The following is a 20603-nucleotide window of genomic DNA, read 5'->3' as shown; positions in this document are numbered from 1 at the left end:
AGTAAATACGAAAATCTGAGGTTCAAAGGGACTTGGGAAATCATTGTGTAGGATTCCCTAAAGGTTATTTGCAGATTGAGTCTGTGGTGAGGAAGGCAAATGCAATGTTCGCATTCATTTCAAGAGGACTAGAATATAAAAGCAAGGATGTAATGTTGAGATTTTATAAAGCACTGGTGAGGCCTCATTTGGAGTATTATGAGCAGTTTTGGGCCCCATATCTTAGAAAGGGTGCGCTGAAACAGGAGGAGGTTCAAAGGAGGTTCACAAAAATGATTCCCGGTTTGAACTGCTTGTGATATGAAGAATGTTTGATGGCTTTGAACCTGTATTCACTGGAATTCAGAAGAATGAGGGGTTACCTCATTGAAACCTATTGAATATTGAAAAGTCTTAATAAAGTGTATGTGTAAATGATGTTTTCTATGTTGGGAGTGTGTAAGACCAGAGGTCACTGCCTCAGAACAGAGGGGTGTCCTATTAGAACTGAGATGAGGAGGTCTTTCTTTAGCCAGAGAGTGGTGAATTTGTGGAATTCATTGTCACAGGGGGATGTGGAGGCCAAGTCTTTCTGTATGTTTAAGGGCGATGTTGACTGATCCTTGATTAGTCAGGGAATGAAGATTGGGAGAGGGAAGGCAGGAGATTAGGGCTGAGGGAAAAATAGATCAGTCATGATGAAATGGTGAAGCAGACTTGATTGATTAAATGGCCTAATTCTGCTCCTATATCTTATGGTCTTATGGCCTTATGAGGGAGGGAGCAGTTAATGACTTGAGGATGTGGGGAGGAAGGAGGGAAGAAGGAATGAGGGGAAGGAGGAGGGGCTGTGGGAGAGAAGAGCCGATGAGTTATGAAGGGGAAGAGGGAATGAGGGGAGGATGAGGGGATGGAGGTGGGAATAAGGGAAAGAGGAGGGGATAAAGGGGCAAGGAGGCAATTAGTGGAGGCTGTTGAGTATGAGGAGAGTGAGTAGGCATGGAGGAAGAGGAAGTATGAGGGACAGGAGGAGGGGATGAATGGGACGGAGGGGGAATTGGTGAGGGGATAACAGGAGGGAGGAGGGGGTGAGTGGAGAGAGAAAGGTATGGAGCAGGGGAAGAGGGAAGATGGGAAGAGGGAATGATGAGAGATGGATAAGATGATGGGGATGAGGGGATGAAGAGAGGAAGATGAGGGGAAGAGGAGGGGTTGAGGGGAAGGGATGAGATAAGGTGGAGGGGATGAGGACTGGGAGGACATAAGGGGTGGGAGAAATGAATGAGGGGAGTGAGGAGGTGCTGTGGGAGGGAGGATGTTATGAGGGAGGCAGGAAAGAAAGGGGAGGAAGGTATGAGGGGAGCAGGGAGGGGCTGAGGGGAGAAGATATTGGACAAGGGAATGGTGGACAGGAGGGGATGAGGGAAGATTGAAAGAGATGAGGGAAGGGACGAAGAAATAAGAAGAGGGAGGGAGAGGACAGGAGGGGCTAGCAGAGGGAATGAAAGAGGTAAGAATGTATGTGAGAAGGAGATGAAGAAGGGTGAAGTGGATGAGAAGAGGCTGTAGGAAGATGAAGAAGGGATGAAGGAGGGACATAAGAGGAGGAAGGAAGAAGGGATATGAGGGGGAGGGAGGATGGGAGGTGGAGAAGATGAAGAGGAGGAAGGATAGGATGAGTGGGGAGTAGGGGAGGAGGGGAGAGGGGAGGGAGGAGAGTGATGGAGTGAGGAGGGGATGTGGGACAGAGAAGTATTTGAGAGAGAGAGAGGAGGGAGATGAGGATGAGGGCAAGAGGGGAGAGGAGGGAATGTTGGGAGGGAAGAGGGGATGAGGGAAAGAAGCAGGAGATGAGGAAGGGAGGAGGGGATAAGGGAAGGAGAAATGGCTGATGGAGGGGAGGAGGGGATGAAGAGGATAGGATGAGGGATGGAGGAGGGAGATGAGGGGAGGGAGCAGGATTATGGGAAGGAGGATGGTGATGAGGGGATGAGATTGGAGATGAAGTACAGAGGAGGGGATGAGGGGATGAAGGAGGTGAAGGCAGTAGGGAGAAATGTACAAGACAGTGAGAAGAGATGAGGCACAGTGGAGAAATGAAGGGAGACAGGAGGGAGATAAGGGTGGTAAGGAAGAGGGGATGAGCGGGGAGGAAGGGATGACGGGAAGTAGGAGGAGATGAGGTGGGAAGGATAGGTGGATGGGAGGAAGAGATGAGAGTAGGGAGATGAGGGGGAGGGAGGAGGGGGTGGAAAGGAAAAGAGGGGGGATGAGGAGAGTGGGAAGGCTTGATGGAAGGAGGAGGGAAGTGAGGGGGACATAGGAAGACGAAGGGAGAGAGGAGATAATGTGGGGATTGAGGGGAGAAAGGAGGTAAATGAGGGAAAGAGAAAGGTTGATAGGAGAGAGGAAACATAGCAACATAGAAAACCTACAGCACAATACAGGCCCTTTGGCCTACAAAGCTGTGCCAAACATGTCCTTAGCTTAGAACTATCTAGGCTTACCCATAGCATTCTATTTTTCTAAGCTCCATTTACCTATCCAGGAGTCTCTTAAAAGACCCTATTGTTTCCACCTCCACCACCGCCGCCAGCAGCCCATTCCACGCACTCACCACCTATGTTCCCTCTAAGCTGTGAGCGTGTGTGCACGCACATACGTTTTTCAACCAGCGCATAAAGGAAATTAATGTGCGCACAAAAGGTTAGTTACCTAAAATAATATAGTAATTAATAATTATACTCATTGAAAATAATCTTTTAGCTAAATGTTTCTGTTAACTAGTTAGTCAGTTTTTCAAATACCACAAAGCACGTCACTAATTTACGTCACCTCACCTTTCCTGTTCCAGTTTGTACAGCTGCATCGTGGCGGCAGCCATCTTTGGTGGACAGTGTTCATATCGTAAAGTTTACAAAGATCTGTTTCAAATCCTGTAGATTGCTTACTAAGTTTTTGTTGAAAAAAAATATTGATTCTCAATGTCAAGAAATTGCAGAGGCCTTTGAAAATGAAGCTGTTGCTTTCAGACCACTTAATGAGGTCAGATGGTTATCTAGACACTTTGCATTGCAGGCAATAATAAAAAAAAATTATGAGGCACTGATCACATACTTTGAAGAAGATCAGTCAAATGACCCTGTGGCTAAATACTGTCACAAGAAATTGATAAACATCGCATAGAAAGTAGCTTTACAGGTTTTAAGTGATGTCTTTGATGAACTGGCTGCACTGTGCAAGATTCTGCAAAAGAGTGGCCTGACACCGATTGATTCACTTCATTTTGCGTGAGGCAAAATTAACAAGATAAGAAAGCAGTATCTGGGATTCTGCTATCAAAAGCTGTCAATTGGATGGAAGTTCTATTAGTCTAGATAGAATTTACAAAGAATAGGTAAATGCCAAAGACAGGAGAGAGAAAAAATAATGGAGTGACTTAAATATGTATGTTATTTTGTTGTTATTCTGTGCAGTTTTATGTCAAATATTTTGTAAACCTACATACACAGTGCCATGTGTGCATTCAGTGCACACATACTTTTGTCACAGGAAAGAAATTTGCACAACATAAGGTTTTTGCGCACACTGACTACTAAAAATTAGAGAGAACGTTGCTCACCACCCTCTGTGTAAAAAATTTACCCCTGACGTCTCCTCTGTACCTACTTCCAAACACCTTAAAACTATGCCCTCTCGTACTATCCATTTCAGCCCTGGGAAAAAGCCTCTGACTATCCACATGATCAATGCCTCTCATCATCTTATACACCTCTCTCAGGTCACCTCTCATCCTCTGTTGCTCCAAGGAGAAAAGACCAAGTTCACTCAACCTATCCTCATAAGGCATGCTCCCCAATCCTGGCAACATCTTTGTAAACTGACTCCTGATGAATGGTTTCGGCCCGAAATGTCGTCACTACCTCCTCCCATAGATGCTGTCTGGCCTGCTGAGTTCTGCCAGCATTTTGTGTTTTTATTTGCACCCTTTCTATAGTTTTCACATTCTTCCTGTAGTGAGGCAACCAGAATTGAGCACAGTACTCCAAGTGGGGTCTGACCAGGGTCCTATATAGCTGCAACATCACCTCTCAGCTCTTAAACTCAATCCCACGGTTGATGAAGGCCAATGCACCGTATGCCTTCATAACCTCAGAGTTAACCTGCGTAGCAGCTTTAAGTGTCCTACGGACTTGGAGCCCAAGATCCCTCTGACCCTCCACACTGCCAAGAGTCCTACCATTAATGCTGTATTCTACCATCATATTTGACCTACCAAAATGAACCACCTCACACTAATCTGGGTTGAACTCCATCTGCCACATCTCAGCCCAGTTTTGTATGCTATCAATGTCCCGCTGTAACTTCTGACAGCCCTCCACACTATCCACAACACCTCCAACCTTTGTGTCATCAGCAAATTTACTAACCCACCCCTCCACTTTCTCATCCAGGTCAATTATAAAAATCACGAAGAGTAAGGGTCCCAAAACAGATCCCTGAGGCACACCACTAGTCATCGACCTCCATGAAGAATATGACCCCTCTACAACCACTCTTTGCCTTCTGTGGGCAAGCCACTTCTGGATCCACAAAGCAATGTCCCCTTGGATCCCATGTCTCCTTACTTTCTCAATAAGCCTTGCATGGGGTACCTTGTTAAATGCCTTGCTGAAATCCATATACACTACATCTACTACTCTACTTTCATCAAAGTGTTTAGTCACATCCTCAAAGAGGAGAGGAGAGAGGAGAGAAGTGAGGGAGGGAGAAGGGGATGATGGGTGGAAGAGGAGATGATGGGAGGGAGGAGGGGATGAGGTGAGGGTGGGATAAAAGGGGAGGAGGAGACTGAGGGAAGGAGATGAGGGGATGGATTGAGGGGAGAGGAGGGAAGGGAGAGATAGGAGGGGAAGAGGTGTGAGGGAGCAGAGGGAGGAAGGAGTTTGTGAGGAACTGATCCTGACATCTCTGACAGTGATCTGTTGCTCCTCCATCAAATGCAGAGGTCAGCTGAGTGACCAGAAGTGGAAGCTCACTCTTGGTGTGTGGTGCAAAGAAAGCACAGTTGGTGTGGATACTTACAGAGTCCCTTTGATATCAGATCCAATGTCCTATTGGACAATCTATTCATCCTGGGTTTAAGGATGTCCTCCAAAGTGACAGCTGCCATGGCATTAATACTTGTTGAAACAGTGCTGTAAAATAAACAACACTTTAATTTCTAGTTCTCTTATAGTGTGTCAGCAATTGGAAAAGAGACCTGGTGGAAGGACATTAAAACATTAGATCAAGGGGTGGGGGGTGTTCCCTTGGGTTTTCTGGAATCCTGGCTGATCTATCACAATATGTTTTCCTGATTATGTATTTTAGCTGTATACTGAATCACAAAGACTGAGCCATAATCTCCACTGGGAGAACATTCTCAAAGTGACTGAAGAAACTTTTCTTCTTCTTAGACCTATCTTGTGTTTGAAAGTTGTGCCGCTTGATCCTACACTTTCCAGAAAGGGACAACTCTTCCTTGCCAAATATTTTTAGAATTCTGTAAATTTTGATGAGTCTCCTCTTAGTCTTCACAACTCTGAAGAACAGGGCACTGGTTGAGGGAAGGCGTTTGTCCATTTAAGACAGAGAGGAGGTGAACATTTTTCTTTTAAAACATCCTAATTCAGAGGATCTTTCTCTCAGAGGGTGTCTGAATATTTTTTAAGGAGGAATATGGGAGGGGGAGAAAAGTTGAGGTGCACAAGTTTCAGATCAGCCATTCAGTGGTGGAGAGGCTGGTCGAGTGGTCCACCCCTACTCCAAAACCTTGTGTTCAGGTGAAAGAATTAAAGAAATAGATTACCGGTAACAAATTATAGGTTAGAAGTGTAGCAGGGCAGGACACTGAAAGAAGTTAACTTTAGAAAATAAGTTACAGCAGAGAAATGAACAGAATTAATTTGTTCATCATAGAATTAACAATACCTGACAACTGCCAAGTATTGGATTGGAGGAAGCTATAGAGATAATGTTATCTTCTAAACTTCAATGGATTTTATCATGACTCCTACAGATTTGATAAGAATAAATGTTACAGTTGTCCACAACATCACAGAGCAAGAGAGAAAAAGGGAATTAAAAACCAGTTGACATCACATCAGTAGTAGGGAAGAAGCTGTAATCAATTATTAAACAAATAAAGGAAGGAGGTCCTGAAGAAATAATTTAGGCAGTGAATCTATATCAGAGATCTGGATGATAATGTGGTTAACTGGATCAGCAAATCTGTGGATGACACCAAGATTTGGGATGTAGTGGACAGTGAAAAAGGCAATCGTGGCTTGTAGCAGGATCTAGACCAGCAGGTCATTGAGTTTATGGCTCATTGAGTTTAATGCAAACACATATGAGGTGCTGCACTTTGGTAGGACCAACCAGAGTAGGTCATACACAATGAACGGTAGGGCACTGAGTACAATTGTAGAACAAAGGGATTTGGGAATACAGGTGTATAATTTGTTGAAAGTGGTGTCACAGGTAAGAAATCTTTTGACACATTGACCTTCATAAATCAAAGTATTGAGTACACGAAATGGGACATTAGGTTGAAGTTGTATAAAATATTGGGGAGCCTAATTTGGAGTATTGTGTGCAGTTTTGGTCACCTATCTACAGGAAAGATGTAAACAACGTTCAAAGAATGCACAGAAAATTTACAAGGATATTGCCGGGTCTGGAGGACCTAGTTATAAGGAAGAATTGAATGGTTAGGAGTTTATTCCTTGGAACGTAGAAGATTGAGGAGATTTGATAGAGGTTTACACAATTATGAGGGGTGTAGATGGGGTAAGTGCAAGCAGGCTCTTTCATCTGAGGTTGGGTGGGACGACAACCAGAGGTCATGGGTTATGAGTGAAAGTTGAACATTTTAAGGGAACATGTGGGGAAACTTCTTTGCTCAGAGGGTTATAAGAGTTTGGAACAAGCTGCCAGTAATGCATGCAAACATGATTTCAAAGTTTATGAGAAGTTCGGATAGTTACATGGATGGCTATGGTCTTGGTCTAGGTTGATGGGAGTAGGCAGTTTGTATGTTTTGGCACAGACTAGATGGGTCAAAGGGCCTGTTTCTGCACTGTACTTTTCTATGACTCTATATCTGCATAACGAACGGGTGTACGGGTGTACCTAAGATACAGGCCACTGAGTAAACTGGTTGTGTCTGAAAGAGCTGTGACTTAAAGCACCACAGATCACAATCAGCCTGGCAGGGTGGCATGGGAGTTAGCATTGCTGGGGGAGGGGTTGAGGAGCTTTGTTTCAACTAGCACAGATTTGAAGGGTCAAATGGCCTTTGTTTCTATTTCACAAATTTTCTATGATTCTCTAATTTCCACGATCGCGAGAGACTGAAGGAATGGGTTGGAGAATGGAATGAGCTCATGTTTGAGAGTTTAAGTGAAGGACCATCAGAGGAATATGCCTTCAGACTAGAGGTGTACGTTGAGATCCAGACTGCTCGCTGAGTGGCTGTGAAACTTTACACAGGACAACCAGGAATTCTGTCCAGGAATCATCCCTCAAGTCTGACAACAAATTACTAACTGGATTAGCCCAAAGCATCATATGAATGACATATAACAACACTTCTCCCTCCAGAGGATCTCTCCAGTAGCCTTGATGTGTGCTAAGTAAATGGACTGTATCTTTTTTGACCACAAGGATTCCATAGTACATGAATTAATTTTGAAATCAGTCACTCTTCCAAATGAACAAAGCGACTTCCACAAATGGAAGTGAGATGGATGACTAGTTAATGTTACTGTGGTAGGCAGCATAGGGTAAAGAAGAGATGGTTAGTACATTTTTGGAAAACAGTACTCATTAGTAAAATCTCATCACCAGTTAGTCAGAGATTAAAGGGGATAACTTCATTCAGTTTTACTCTCTCAACACTGAACTGTTTACACAACCTGAGGATTCACTTTCAAGGATTCCTTATCTCATGTTCTTGATATTTATTGCTTATTTATTTATTATTATTGTTGTATTAATTTATTTTTCTCAGCTTATGCTGATAAAACCCGAGGTAATGGCAAGGCCAAATAAGCTCATTAGTCAATTGCTAGGATCATTCAGATTATTCTAGTGGTGTTTACTATAGTGACTTTCTGAAGCATTCCCTGTATCCTATCATGTCAGTCTCAAGTTCCATTACTTGGTAATCTACATGCAATATGAATGTGCCTTCTTCTCCTTCTTCTTTTTCTTCTTTGTTTTTCATTGATTCTGTTGTGTCTCTTGTACTATTGTGAATGCCTGCAAGAATATTCTACGAGTATGTGAAGAGCAAGAGGATAAGATGTAAGAGAATAGGACCAATCACGTGTGACAGTGGAAAAGTGTGTATGGAACCAGAAGAGATAGCAGAGATACTTAATGAATACTTTGCTTCAGTTTTCACTGGGGAAAAGAATCTTGATGATTGTAGGGATGACTTACAGTGGCATAGGTTAACTCTGTCGCCTCCAGAATCAACCTGGTAAACTTTCTCTGCACTGTCACTGAAGCCTGTATATCATTCCTCAAGTAAGGAGAGCAGAGCTGCACAAAGTACTCCAGGCATGGCTTACCGGTACCCTGTACAGTTGCATCATAACCTCCCTGCTCTTAAGGTCAATCCCTCTAGCAATGAAGGACAACATTGCATTTGTTTTGTTGATAACCTGTTATACCTGTTTTTGTGATTCATGTACAACCACTCCCAAGTCCATTTGCACACCAGCAAACTGCAATCTTTCACCATTTAAGTAACAATCTGATCATCCACTTTCCCTCCGGAGTTGATGATATCGCATTTGGGGTGACACAGCAGCACTTCCTCACACATTCCAAGTGTGTGCTGCCATCTTGGACAAGAGGATGCTGTCCAAGTTGCATGCCATCTTGTACAATGACTCCCATCCACTCCATAATGTACTGGTTAGGCACAGGAGTACATTCAGCCAGAGACTCATTCCACCGAGATGTAACACTGAGCGTCATAGGAAGTCATTCCTACCTGTGGCCATCAAACTTTACATCTCCTCCCTCGGAGTGTCAGACACCCTGAGCCAATAGGCTGGTCCTGGACTTATTTCCACTTGGCATGATTAACTTATTATTATTTAATTATTTATGGTTTTATATTGCTATATTTCTTCACTATTCTTGGTTGATGCAGCTGTAACAAAACCCAATTTCCCTCGGGATCAATAAAGTATGTCTGTCTGTCTGTCTGTCTGTCTGTCTGTCAGAGGGTCCCTTGGTTCATTGGTTACATGTATGTAATTAGCCGGTGCAGGCTCGTTGGACCTGAAGAGCCTGTTACTGTGTTGTATCTCTAAATAAATAAGTAAACACCATCATGGTACTTCACCTGACAGACCCTTGTGCACACACTTAACCTTTCTATATCTCTCTGCAGACTCTCCCCAACCACTGCACAATTTAGTGTCATCAGCAAATTTAGAAATGTTACACTGTCCCTGCTTCCTGATTGTTTATATCACCAACAGGTGCGGGCCTAGCACCGACCCTATGGCAATAGTCAGAGAATATTCTGACTGACTGAGGTGTATAAGATGATGAGAGGCATTGATCATGTGTATAGTCAGAGGCTTTTTCCCAGGGCTGGGATGGCTAGCACGAGAGGGCACGGTTTCAAGGTGCTTGGAAGTAGGTACAGAGAAGATGTCAGAGATAAGCTTTCTACGCAGAAAGTGGTGAGGGCATGGAATGGGCTGCCGGCAATGGTGGTGGAGGCAGATACGATAGGGTCTTTTTAGAGACTCCTGGAAAGGTACATGGAGCTTAGAAAGATAAAGGGCTATGGGTAACCGTGGGTAATCTCTAAAGTAAGTACATGTTCGGCACAGCATTGTGGGCCGAAGGGTCTGTATTGTGCTGCAGGTTTTCTATGTTTCTATGCATCTGATAAGGTACCACACATGAGGCTGCTTAACAAGATAAACTCCTATGGCTTTATAGGAAAGATACTGAGATGGATAGAGGAATGGCTGACAGGCAGGAGGCAGCGAGTAGGAATAAAGGGGGCCTTTTTTGGTTGGCTGACAGTGACTAATGGTGTTCTTCAGTGGTTAGTACTGGGACCACTACTTTTTGCATTGTTGTCAGTGATTTAGATAATGAATTGATGGCTTTGTGGCAAAGTTTGCAGATGATACAAAAATAAGTGGAGAATTAGGTAGTGGTATGTTTCTATATTTCTAATATAACCTCAGGGTTGTGTATGATGATCCATATGTACTTCAACAATAAATTTAGTTTGAACTTTGATATTTGAGTGTCACATGACTAATCATATACTGTCTGTTGTACAGAAATAAATCCAATTTATTCAATCTGTCTGTAGAGTGGAAGAAACAGTAATACAAACAGGAATTGAGGGAAGCACTCAGCAGATCAGGCAGCATCTGTGGAGATGTATGGTAAATCATTCCTCAAGGGAATGCTGCAATTGGACACCTGTCATCAGTTCTAACATGAACAGAAGAGGCTGATAAACTGGAATTGTTTAATTCAGTGTTAAGTCCAAAGCACTGTGGTGCACCTGGTTAGAAGATGTTGTTCTTCACGATTACATTGGGCAGGACAAGTGCAGGAGTAGGCTGAGCTCCTGCTGTGGCAAACAACATGATGATTATTGAGGATGAAATGAAATTATTCTGCAAACAGTTGCTCAATTGGGGTTTGTTTTCTCCATTGCAGAGGAGTCCACACTGGGAGTATGAAGTGCAGGATACACAGTGGAAGGGATACAAGTGAATTGCTGTTTCATCCAGAAGGAGTATCGCAGACTCCGGATAGAGCAGAGGGAAGAGGTATAAGATCAGGTCTTGCATCCCTTGAACTACAATGGAAGATGCTTGAAGTAGGAAGAAAGGACCAGCGACCATGGAAGGAATGGTCTTTTTACAATTCTGAAGTAGGCAGGGATGGGAAAGTATTCTAAAGGCGAGATGACAGAACTGTGGCTAACAAAAGAAGTCAAAGTCAACATAAAAACCAAAGGGAGGGTATACAATAGAGCAAGGATAGTGGGAAGTTAGAGGATTGAGAAGCTTTTAAAAACCAACAGAAGGCAACTGAAAAAGTTATTAAGAAGGTAAAGGTAGAACACAAAAATCAACTAGCTAGTAATGTGAAAGAGGATACGAAAAGTTTCTTCAGCTACATAAAGTGTAAAAGAGAGATGAGAGTGAATATCAGACCACTGTAAAATGATGCTGGAGTGGTAGTAATGGGGGACAAAGAAATGGCAGATGAACTGAATAAGTATTTTGCATCAGTCTTCACTGTGGAAAACACTAGCAGTATGGTGGAAGTTCCAGAGAAGATTCTTAGAAAACTGAAACACTTGAAGGTAAATAAGTCACCTGGACCAGAAGATGTACATTTCAGGGTTCTGATAGAGGTAGCTGAAGAAACTGTGGAGGCATTAGTAATGATCTTTCAAGAATCACTAGATTCTGGAAATTCCGGAAGATTGGAAAATTGTGAATGTCACTCCACCCTTCAAGAAGGGAAAAAGGCAGAAGGAAGGAACTATAGGCCAGTTAGTCTGATCTCAGTGGTTGAGAAGATGTTGGAGTCGATTATTAAGGATGAGGTCTCAGGGTACTTGGAGGCACATGATAAAATAAAATGTAGTCAGCACGGTTTCCTCAAGGGAAATCTTGCCTACCAAATCTGTTGGAATTCTTTAAAGAAATAACAAGCAGAATAGACAAGGGAGAATCTTTTGATATTATGCACTTGGATTTTCAGAAGGCTTTTGATAAGATGCCACACATGAGGCTGCTTAACAAGCTATTGGCCCATGGTATTACAAGAAAGATTCTAGCATGGATAAAGCATTGGTTGATTGGCAGGAGACAAAGAGTGGGAATGAAGGAAGCCTTTTTATGGCTGGCTGCTGATGATTAGTGGTGTTCTACAGGGTGTCTGTGTTGGGACTGTATCTTTTTATGTTATATGCCAATGATTTGGATGATGGAATTGATGGCTTTGTTGGAAAGTTTGCAGATGACATGAAGATAGGTGGAAGGGCATGTAATTTTGAGGAAGTAAAGAGGCTACAGAAGGACTTGGATTAGGAGACTGGACAAGGACATGGCAGACAGAATATAATGCCAGAAAATGTATGGTCATGCACTTTGGCAGAAAAAATGACAGGGCTGACTATTTTCTAAATGGAGAGGAAATACAAAAACACTAAAGCACAAAAGGACATGGGAGACCTTGTGTAGGATTCCGTAAAGGTTAATTTGCAGTTTGAGTCTGTAGTAAACAAAGCTAATGTGATGTTAGCATTCATTTCAAGAGGACTCGAATATAAATGTAAGGATGTAATGTTGAAAATTTATAAAGCACTAGTGAGGGCTCACTTGGAGTATTGTGAGTAGTTTTGGGCCCCTTATCTTAGAAAGGATGTGCTGAAACTGAAGAGAGTTGAAAGAAGGTCAACAAAAATAATTCCAGGATTGAATAGCTTGTCATATGAAGCGCGTTTGATAGTTCTGGGCCTGTATTTGCTAGAGTTCAGAAGAATGAGGGGTGACCTAATTGAGACCTATTGAATGGTGAAAGGCCTTGGTAGAATGGATGTGGGAGGATGCTTCCTATGGTGGGAGAGTCTAAGACCAGAGGACACAGTCTCAGAGTAGAGGGGTGTCCTTTTAGAATGGAGAAGAGCAGGACTTTCTTTAGCCAGTGATAGGTGTATCTGTGGAATTCTTTTTTCAGGCAGCTGTGGAGGCCAGGACTTTATGTATACTTAAGGCAGAGGTTGATAGGCTCTTTATTGGTCAGGGCATGAAGGGATAAGGGGAGAAGGTAGGAGATTGGGGCTGAGAGGAAAATTGTATCAGCCATGATGAAATGGCAGAACAGACTCGATGGGCCAAATGGCCTAATTCTGCTCCTGTATCTTATGATCTTATGAGAAAGTTTTTGAGGTGGTATTGCACTACTGATGGTAACATCATGCCAGATGATGCTTTGTTTATGGAGGCAGATAGAGTGGAGGTTTGAGGGTGTGGGAAAACCTATCCATGCCTAAGGTGGGAGGAGAGGGAATTGGAACAGAGGAGCAAGAAATAAAAGAAATGGGATTGAGAACCTTGTGAGCACTGATGGAGGGGAAACCAGGTTTTGGAAGCCTTGGTATGAAAAGTCTCATCCCCAGGGAGGATATGATGCTGTATAGAGAAGTCACTACAGGAAGTAAGTGGAAGAGGCTGTAGACAGGTGGCTGTAAGTCCGTGGGCTTGTAATAGATATTGATCACTAATCATATCTGAGATGGAGATAAAGAATTCAAGAGAAGGGAAGATTTAGAGAAAAATTGTGTGAAAGTGAGAGTGAAGTAACAATTAGCAGCAAGAGTATGAGATTCCCAAGTTCAGTATAAGAGCAGGATACATTCCCAGTGTGGTCATTGATGAGTGAGGAACAGATAGGGACTTACGTAGGGCTGAAACATGGATTATTCCATATGTCCATGAAGTAATGGGCAGAACTAAACCCTTGTCAGTTCCCACAGCTACACCTTTGATGGAAGAATATGTGGAATGAAGACATAATTTGTGAGAATGAGTTCAGCAACTGCATGAAGGTGTGGTGAGCAGGAGTTGAGCCTCTGGTTCATTTTCTGGTTTCATATCAGATCCCAGAGTCTGATTTTCTATCACAGAACAAATAGTGAAAGTGGTGACTACCAAGAATAGGGTTACTTCCCTGAAAAATGCAGCTGGTTGAGGATAGCTACAGGTAATAACATGTATAGTGACCTAAAGGGCATTGCCATTGCTTCTCCTGACTTCCTGATGCCAAAAGGTATTTGCATGTTCTCACTGTGACCAGGTGGAATTCTCCAGGTGCTTCATTTTCCACCCACAGCCAAAAGATTTGTAGATTGGTAGGTTAATTGCTTCTTGTTAATTACCCCTCAATTGCACCTAGCATAGGTGGGAGGCAGGAGAACTGGGGGTGATAAGGGGCATCAGAGAATGAATTACAGGGAAACATGGGGGAAAGCACTAATGAGTTTGCTCTGATACCTGACATAAACGTAATATGGCCAAATGGACTCTATGTAAAGTAGAGTAGAACTGGGAGCAGAAGTTGGCGATCTGGCTTGCCAGGCTTACTCCACCACTAAGTAAGATCATGACTGACCTGGCTATGAACTCAGCTCCACCTACCTGCCTTTTCCCCAGAATCCTTGATACCCCTGCTATGCAAATATCTACTGAATTGTGTTTTAAATATACTTAATGAGGGAGCTTCTTTTGCTTCCTTAGGCAGAGAATCCCACGGATTCACTAATCTCTGGGAAAAACAGTTTCTCCTCATATCCATCCTAAATCTACTCCAGTGATTATTGATTCTATGTCCCCTAGTTCTTATTAAAAATAGTTTTCCTGTTTCTATCCTATTTATCCTTTTCATAATTTTATATGTTTCTGTATGATCCCCACTCATTCTTCTGAATTCAAGTGAGCAGAGCCCCAGGAGACTCAATCTCGCTTCATAAGTTAACTCTGTCGCCTCCAGAATCAACCTGGTAAACTTTCTCTGCACTGTCACTGAAGCCTGTATATCATTCCTCAAGTAAGGAGAGCAGAGCTGCACAAAGTACTCCAGGCATGGCTTGCCCTGTACAGTTGCAGCATAACCTCCCTGCTCTTAAATTCAATCCCTCTAGCAATGAAGGACAGCATTGCATTTGCTTTTTTGATAACCTATTATACCTATTTTTGTGATTCATGTACAACCACTCCCAAGTCCATTTGCACAACAGCAAACTGCAATCTTTCACCATTTAAGTAACAATCTGATCATCCACTTTTCCCCCAGAGTTGATGATATCGCATTTGGGATGACACAGCAGCCACTGCCCTTCCTCACAGATTCCAGAGGGTCCCTCGGTTCATTGGTTACATGTATGTAATTAGCCGGTGTGGGCTCGTTGGACCGGAAGGGCCTGTTACTGTGTTGTATCTCTAAATAAATAAGTAAACACCATCATGGTACTTCACCTGACAGACCCTTGTGCACACACTTAACCTTTCTATATCTCTCTGCAGACTCTCCCCAACCACTGCACCCATCATTAGAGACCCTCACCATTGAAGGCAGCACCCATCATTAAAGACTCTCACCATTGATGGCAGCACCCATCATTAAAGACCCTCACCATTGAAAGCTGCACCCATCATTAAAGACCCTCACCATTGAAGGCAGCACCCATCATTAGAGACCCTCACCATTGAAAGCTGCACCCATCATTAAAGACCCTCACCATTGAAGGCAGCACCCATCATTAGAGACCCTCACCATTGAAAGCTGCACCCATCATTAGAGACCCTCACCATTGAAAGCTGCACCCATCATTAAAGACCCTCACCATTGAAAGCTGCACCCATCATTAAAGACTCTCACCATTGATGGCAGCACCCATCATTAGAGACCTTCACCATTGAAAGCTGCACCCATCATTAAAGACCCTCACCATTGATGGCAGCACCCATCATTAAAGACTCTCACCATTGATGGCAGCACCCATCATTAGGGAGCCTCACTACTCGGGACAAGTCCTCTTCTTGTTATTCTATCAGGGAGGAGGTACAGGAGCCTGAAGAGCCGCACTCAATAATGAAGGAACAGCCTCTCCCCCTTTGTCAAAAGATTTCTGAATAGTCCATGGACACATTAACATTAGCTTGTTATTTGTCTTTGCACTGTTCATTTTTTTTGTAAATTATAGTGTATTTTATGTCTCTCTACTGCTGTCACAAAACAACAAATTTTACAACATATGTCAGTGATAATAAACAGGCTTCTGATTTTGAAATATATGGAATATAATCAGTCAGTCACTCTTGGGTGATTGGCATGAGATAGTCCACAAACTCTCCAGTCTATCTGACTTTGCCATGCTAGTGTGTTCATGGTCTGTAGCATGTGCTCAGACTCTGGATATGACATTAATGAGTTGTTTGGTTAGCAAGTGGGACCTGGGCATCCCTGACAAGGGCAGCTTTTGTTGCTAATCCATACTTACTCTTGAGAACAAGGTGTCATATGCCTTCTGTGAACAGTGATCCTTCTGCTGCTGAAGGTGGTCTTACAGTCCTGTTGGGAGGCAGTTCCTGTGTAGGATCCAGTGAAGGTGAAGGAACAGTGGAGTATTTCCATGTGATGTTGTGGGATTTGAATATAGAACGCTACAGCACAGTACAGACCATTTGGTCCATGATCTTGTGGTGACCTTTTAACTTACTCAAAATGCTTCCCTCCTACATAACCCTCCATTTTCTATCATCCACGTGCCTAAGAGTTTGTGCCATAAAGGACATATTTTTAAGCTGATCTGAGGGGAGTATATGGAAGAGGCTGGTGTCAGAGGAAGGATTTTTACACGGAGAGGGGTGGGGGTATGGAAAGCGTTGCTGGGAGTGGTAGTAGAGGCAGATGCATTAGGGACATTTAAGAGATTATTGTACTGTAGTCTGCTATATTGCCTGTGTTCTATGTTCTAAAACTCACTCAATTTTAGGAGACATGATTGCCAATGCTACAGCCCTTGATGACTGTGCCTAATCAATTGTTGCCTTTTCAAATCAAAATACAATCTGATCAATTACTAGGTCATGTTCCTGAATGGGTTGGAAGTGGAGATGAAAGGGATTACTGTGATTACTACCAAATGGTCACCGCACAGCTTGCACAAACATCAACACTTGCAGAAGGTTTATGGTGGACCCCAGAGGCAAATTCACTGGGCTAATGTCTTGACCAACTGCCCATCAATAGTCTCTTTCAGTGGTCAACTGCAGGTTCGACATATGAACCCTGTTCAGGGAAACTCAGTGCAAAATAAATTTGGCTTCATGGCTTAGACCATAAGACTATAAGACACAGGAGCAGAATTAGGCCATTCATCCCATCAAATCTGCTCTACCATTCCATCATGGCTGACCCTGGATCCCACTCAACCACATACACCTGCCTTCTCACCATATCCTTTGAAGTCCTCCTTACCTCTGTTCTAAAAGATCTCTCTTCACTTAGATCATGAACTAAAGTATATGTATTTCACACTTCACAAAACATTGTAATGCCCTTTATACCCCACACATCACCTTAGTGTTCCACTGAAGGCTGCAGCCAGAAACAAGCCTGGAACTCCAGGGTAGGTCCGAAAAATATCCAGCACCATGTAAGGCATCAGCTGTAAGGAGAATGAAAAGGTGAGGCAGGCAAATGGAGGTGATCACAGCCCAGTGCCCAGCGCAGACAAGTGCTGAACCACAATCTAGTGCCCAGCGCAGACAAGTGCTGAACCACAATCCAGTGCCCAGCGCAGACAAGTGCTGAATCACAGCCCAGTGCCCAGCGCAGACAAGTGCTGAACCACAATCCAGTGCCCAGCGCAGACAAGTGCTGAACCACAATCCAGTGCCCAGCGCAGACAAGTGCTGAACCACAGCCCAGTGCCCAGCGCAGACAAGTACTAAACCACAATCCAGTGCCCAGCGCAGACAAGTGCTGAACCACAATCCAGTGCCCAGCGCAGACAAGTGTTGAACCACAGCCCAGTGCCCAGCGCAGACAAGTGCTGAACCACAGCCCAGTGCCCAGCGCAGACAAGTGCTAAACCACAATCCAGTGCCCAGCGCAGACAAGTGCTGAACCACAATCCAGTGCCCAGCGCAGACAAGTGCTGAACCACAGCCCAGTGCCCAGCGCAGACAAGTGCTGAACCACAGCCCAGTGCCCAGTGCAGACAAGTGCTGAACCACAGCCCAGTGCCCAGCGCAGACAAGTGCTGAACCACAGCCCAGTGCCCAGCGCAGACAAGTGCTGAACCACAGCCCAGTGCCCAGCGCAGACAAGTGCTAAACCACAATCCAGTGCCCAGCGCAGACAAGTGCTGAACCACAATCCAGTGCCCAGCGCAGACAAGTGTTGAACCACAGCCCAGTGCCCAGCGCAGACAAGTGCTGAACCACAGCCCAGTGCCCAGCGCAGACAAGTGCTAAACCACAATCCAGTGCCCAGCGCAGACAAGTGCTGAACCACAATCCAGTGCCCAGCGCAGACAAGTGTTGAACCACAGCTCAGTGCCCAGCGCAGACAAGTGCTGAACCACAGCCCAGTGCCCAGCGCAGACAAGTGCTGAACCACAGCCCAGTGCCCAGTGCAGACAAGTGCTGAACCACAGCCCAGTGCCCAGCGCAGACAAGTGCTGAACCACAGCCCAGTGCCCAGTGCAGACAAGTGCTGAACCACAGCCCAGTGCCCAGCGCAGACAAGTGCTGAACCACAGCCCAGTGCCCAGCGCAGACAAGTGCTGAACCACAATCCAGTGCCCAGTGCAGACAAGTGCTGAACCTCAATCCAGTGCCCAGTGCAGACAAGTGTTGAACCACAGCCCAGTGCTCAGTGCAGACAAGTGCTGAACCACAGCCCAGTGCCCAGCGCAGACAAGTGCTGAACCACAGCCCAGTGCCCAGCGCAGACAAGTGCTGAACCACAGCCCAGTGCCCAGCGCAGACAAGTGCTGAACCATAATCCAGTGCCCAGCGCAGACAAGTGCTGAACCACAATCCAGTGCCCAGCGCAGACAAGTGCTGAACCACAGCCCAGTGCCCAGCGCAGACAAGTGCTGAACCAGAACCCAGTGCCCAGCGCAGACAAGTGCTGAACCAGAACCCAGTGCCCAGTGCAGACAAGTGCTGAACCAGAACCCAGTGCCCAGTGCAGACAACTGCCAAGACACAGCCCCCATGTGCTTAAAGCAGAGTGGTACAAACAGCACAGCATCTCCATAATCCACATCCACTCACTACAGATGGAGATCCTCCATACGGTGGAGAGAAAGAGATGTGGCAAGATGTGGACGGTTGGTTGTATAAAGTGTCGGGGTTGTGTGAGCAACTGGGTGCAGAGCAAAGGGGCTATGAACGATTGGGGTAGGGTGAGGGGGTGTGAATAGATGAGGAGGGGTGTGAATGGGTGTGGAGTAGTGCACACAGGTGAGGAGGGAGTATGAATGAATGGGAAAGGGTGTGAATAGTTGGGAGGGGTGTGACCGGGTGGTGAGAGTGTGACTGGGTGGGGATGGTGGTGAATGGATGGGCAGTGGTGTGTACGTGAGGAGGAATATTGAATAGGTGGTTAGAGGTGTGAACATGTGGTAAGAGTGTGACCGGGTGGGGAGTGGGTGTGAATGGGTGGGAAAAGGGTGCGAAAGTGTGGGGAGGGGATGTGAACTGGTGGGGTGTGGTGTGAATGGGTGGGAGGAGTTGCGAACAGATGGGGAGGAGGTGTGAATGGGTGGGAGGAGTTGCAAACAGATGGGGAGGAGGTGTGAATGGGTGGGGAGGTGTGTGACCTGGTGGGAGGGGTTGTGAACAGTGGGAGTGTTGTAAAAGGATGGGGAGGGGATGTGACAGGTTGGAGAGGGGTGTGAACTAATGGGGAGGGTGTGTGAAGGTTGTGGATGGTGTGTGGAGGAGATATATTAAGATATTCTGTGTAACGGTGAACACATTGAATTGTTTTATATGTTGCATTCACCTGATCAGGTGCAGTAACATGACCGGACCTGCTGCACTCACCTGGTCAGGTGCAGTCACATGACCTGCCATCACTGGGTCACAGTCTCGGTACAGAGCAAATGCGATGATACCACAAGCGGCTGCACTGGTCACAATACTCCAGAGGCCCAGTTGGTTGATGAAGATGGCACTAGTATCAAAGAAAGGTAGAGTGAGGCTTGTTCTACACCAAGGTCAGTGAGTGCTGCCAAATTCTCCAGCTCACACGAGGGGTGAACAGGGAGGGGGAAAGAGATAGAGAGAGGAGTGAGGAGATAGGAAAGGAGGTTAGGTGTGGGACTGTTCCTCTGGTCTGGTTGGTTTCAAACATGTGTCAGAAGGTTAGGCTGGGGGTGAGTTATTTAGGACTGAGCTGAAATGTTTCTTAAGTGGTCAGTAAACTGTGGTCACCAGGCCACTGAATATAACAAAATTTTCAGTGACAAAATGCATGAGGGGAAATGGCGAAACAGTAGTAACCTGGCTGTGATATCCAGTATTGAATGACGGCCAGGCTCAGGGAACAACTATTGTTCCTGTTGTCTTTACATTTCAAATGGTCAGGATTAGGGGGTTCTGAAGAAAGGTTCTCGAACTGAGACAGCTCTCTCCACAGGTGTTATGGGATCTGCTACATATTGTTATGGTCCGGTCTGGAACCTGCATTCCGGGTCTTGATCCAGTCCGCAGACTTCGGACTCCGGGTCTTGTAGCCGTCCCTCCTTTCGCCCTTGAGCCCAATTAGTCACACCTGTGGATTATCGTGACTTGTTGGGGCTCAAGGAGGCGCACCTGAAGCCCATCGGTTGGCGGTGTATATAGGGGGCTCTGGGACGGAGTGGAGTTGGGGTTTATTCTGCTTATCTTGTTCCTCTGGTTGCCCTGGCTTGGAGTTCCCCTTGTTAAAGATGAGTTCTTTGAGGAAGTCTGGCAGTCACCCTGGACCTAGTTCCCTTCCTATCCCTT

The 20603-nt window shown here is 45.0% G+C and overlaps 1 protein-coding gene across 3 annotated transcripts in view; it reads right to left on the bottom strand.

Annotated features, from left to right (window-relative positions):
* Positions 1 to 20603, bottom strand: part of LOC140739680 (sodium/iodide cotransporter-like) — a 256000-nt gene that overhangs the window by 156037 nt on the left and 79360 nt on the right. For all 3 annotated transcript variants that reach the window (XM_073068058.1, XM_073068059.1, XM_073068060.1), the window contains 3 exons: positions 19659 to 19788; positions 17178 to 17266; positions 5065 to 5177 (listed from right to left, as the gene is read on the bottom strand). In XM_073068058.1, coding sequence (XP_072924159.1) covers positions 5065 to 5177; positions 17178 to 17266; positions 19659 to 19788 — 332 coding nt within the window. The remainder of the gene's footprint in view (positions 1 to 5064; positions 5178 to 17177; positions 17267 to 19658; positions 19789 to 20603) is intronic.

This window comes from Hemitrygon akajei, chromosome 16 (genome assembly GCF_048418815.1).
Source record: "Hemitrygon akajei chromosome 16, sHemAka1.3, whole genome shotgun sequence".
Classification (NCBI taxonomy): domain Eukaryota; kingdom Metazoa; phylum Chordata; class Chondrichthyes; order Myliobatiformes; family Dasyatidae; genus Hemitrygon; species Hemitrygon akajei.
This window is presented reverse-complemented; position numbering and strand designations above follow the sequence as displayed.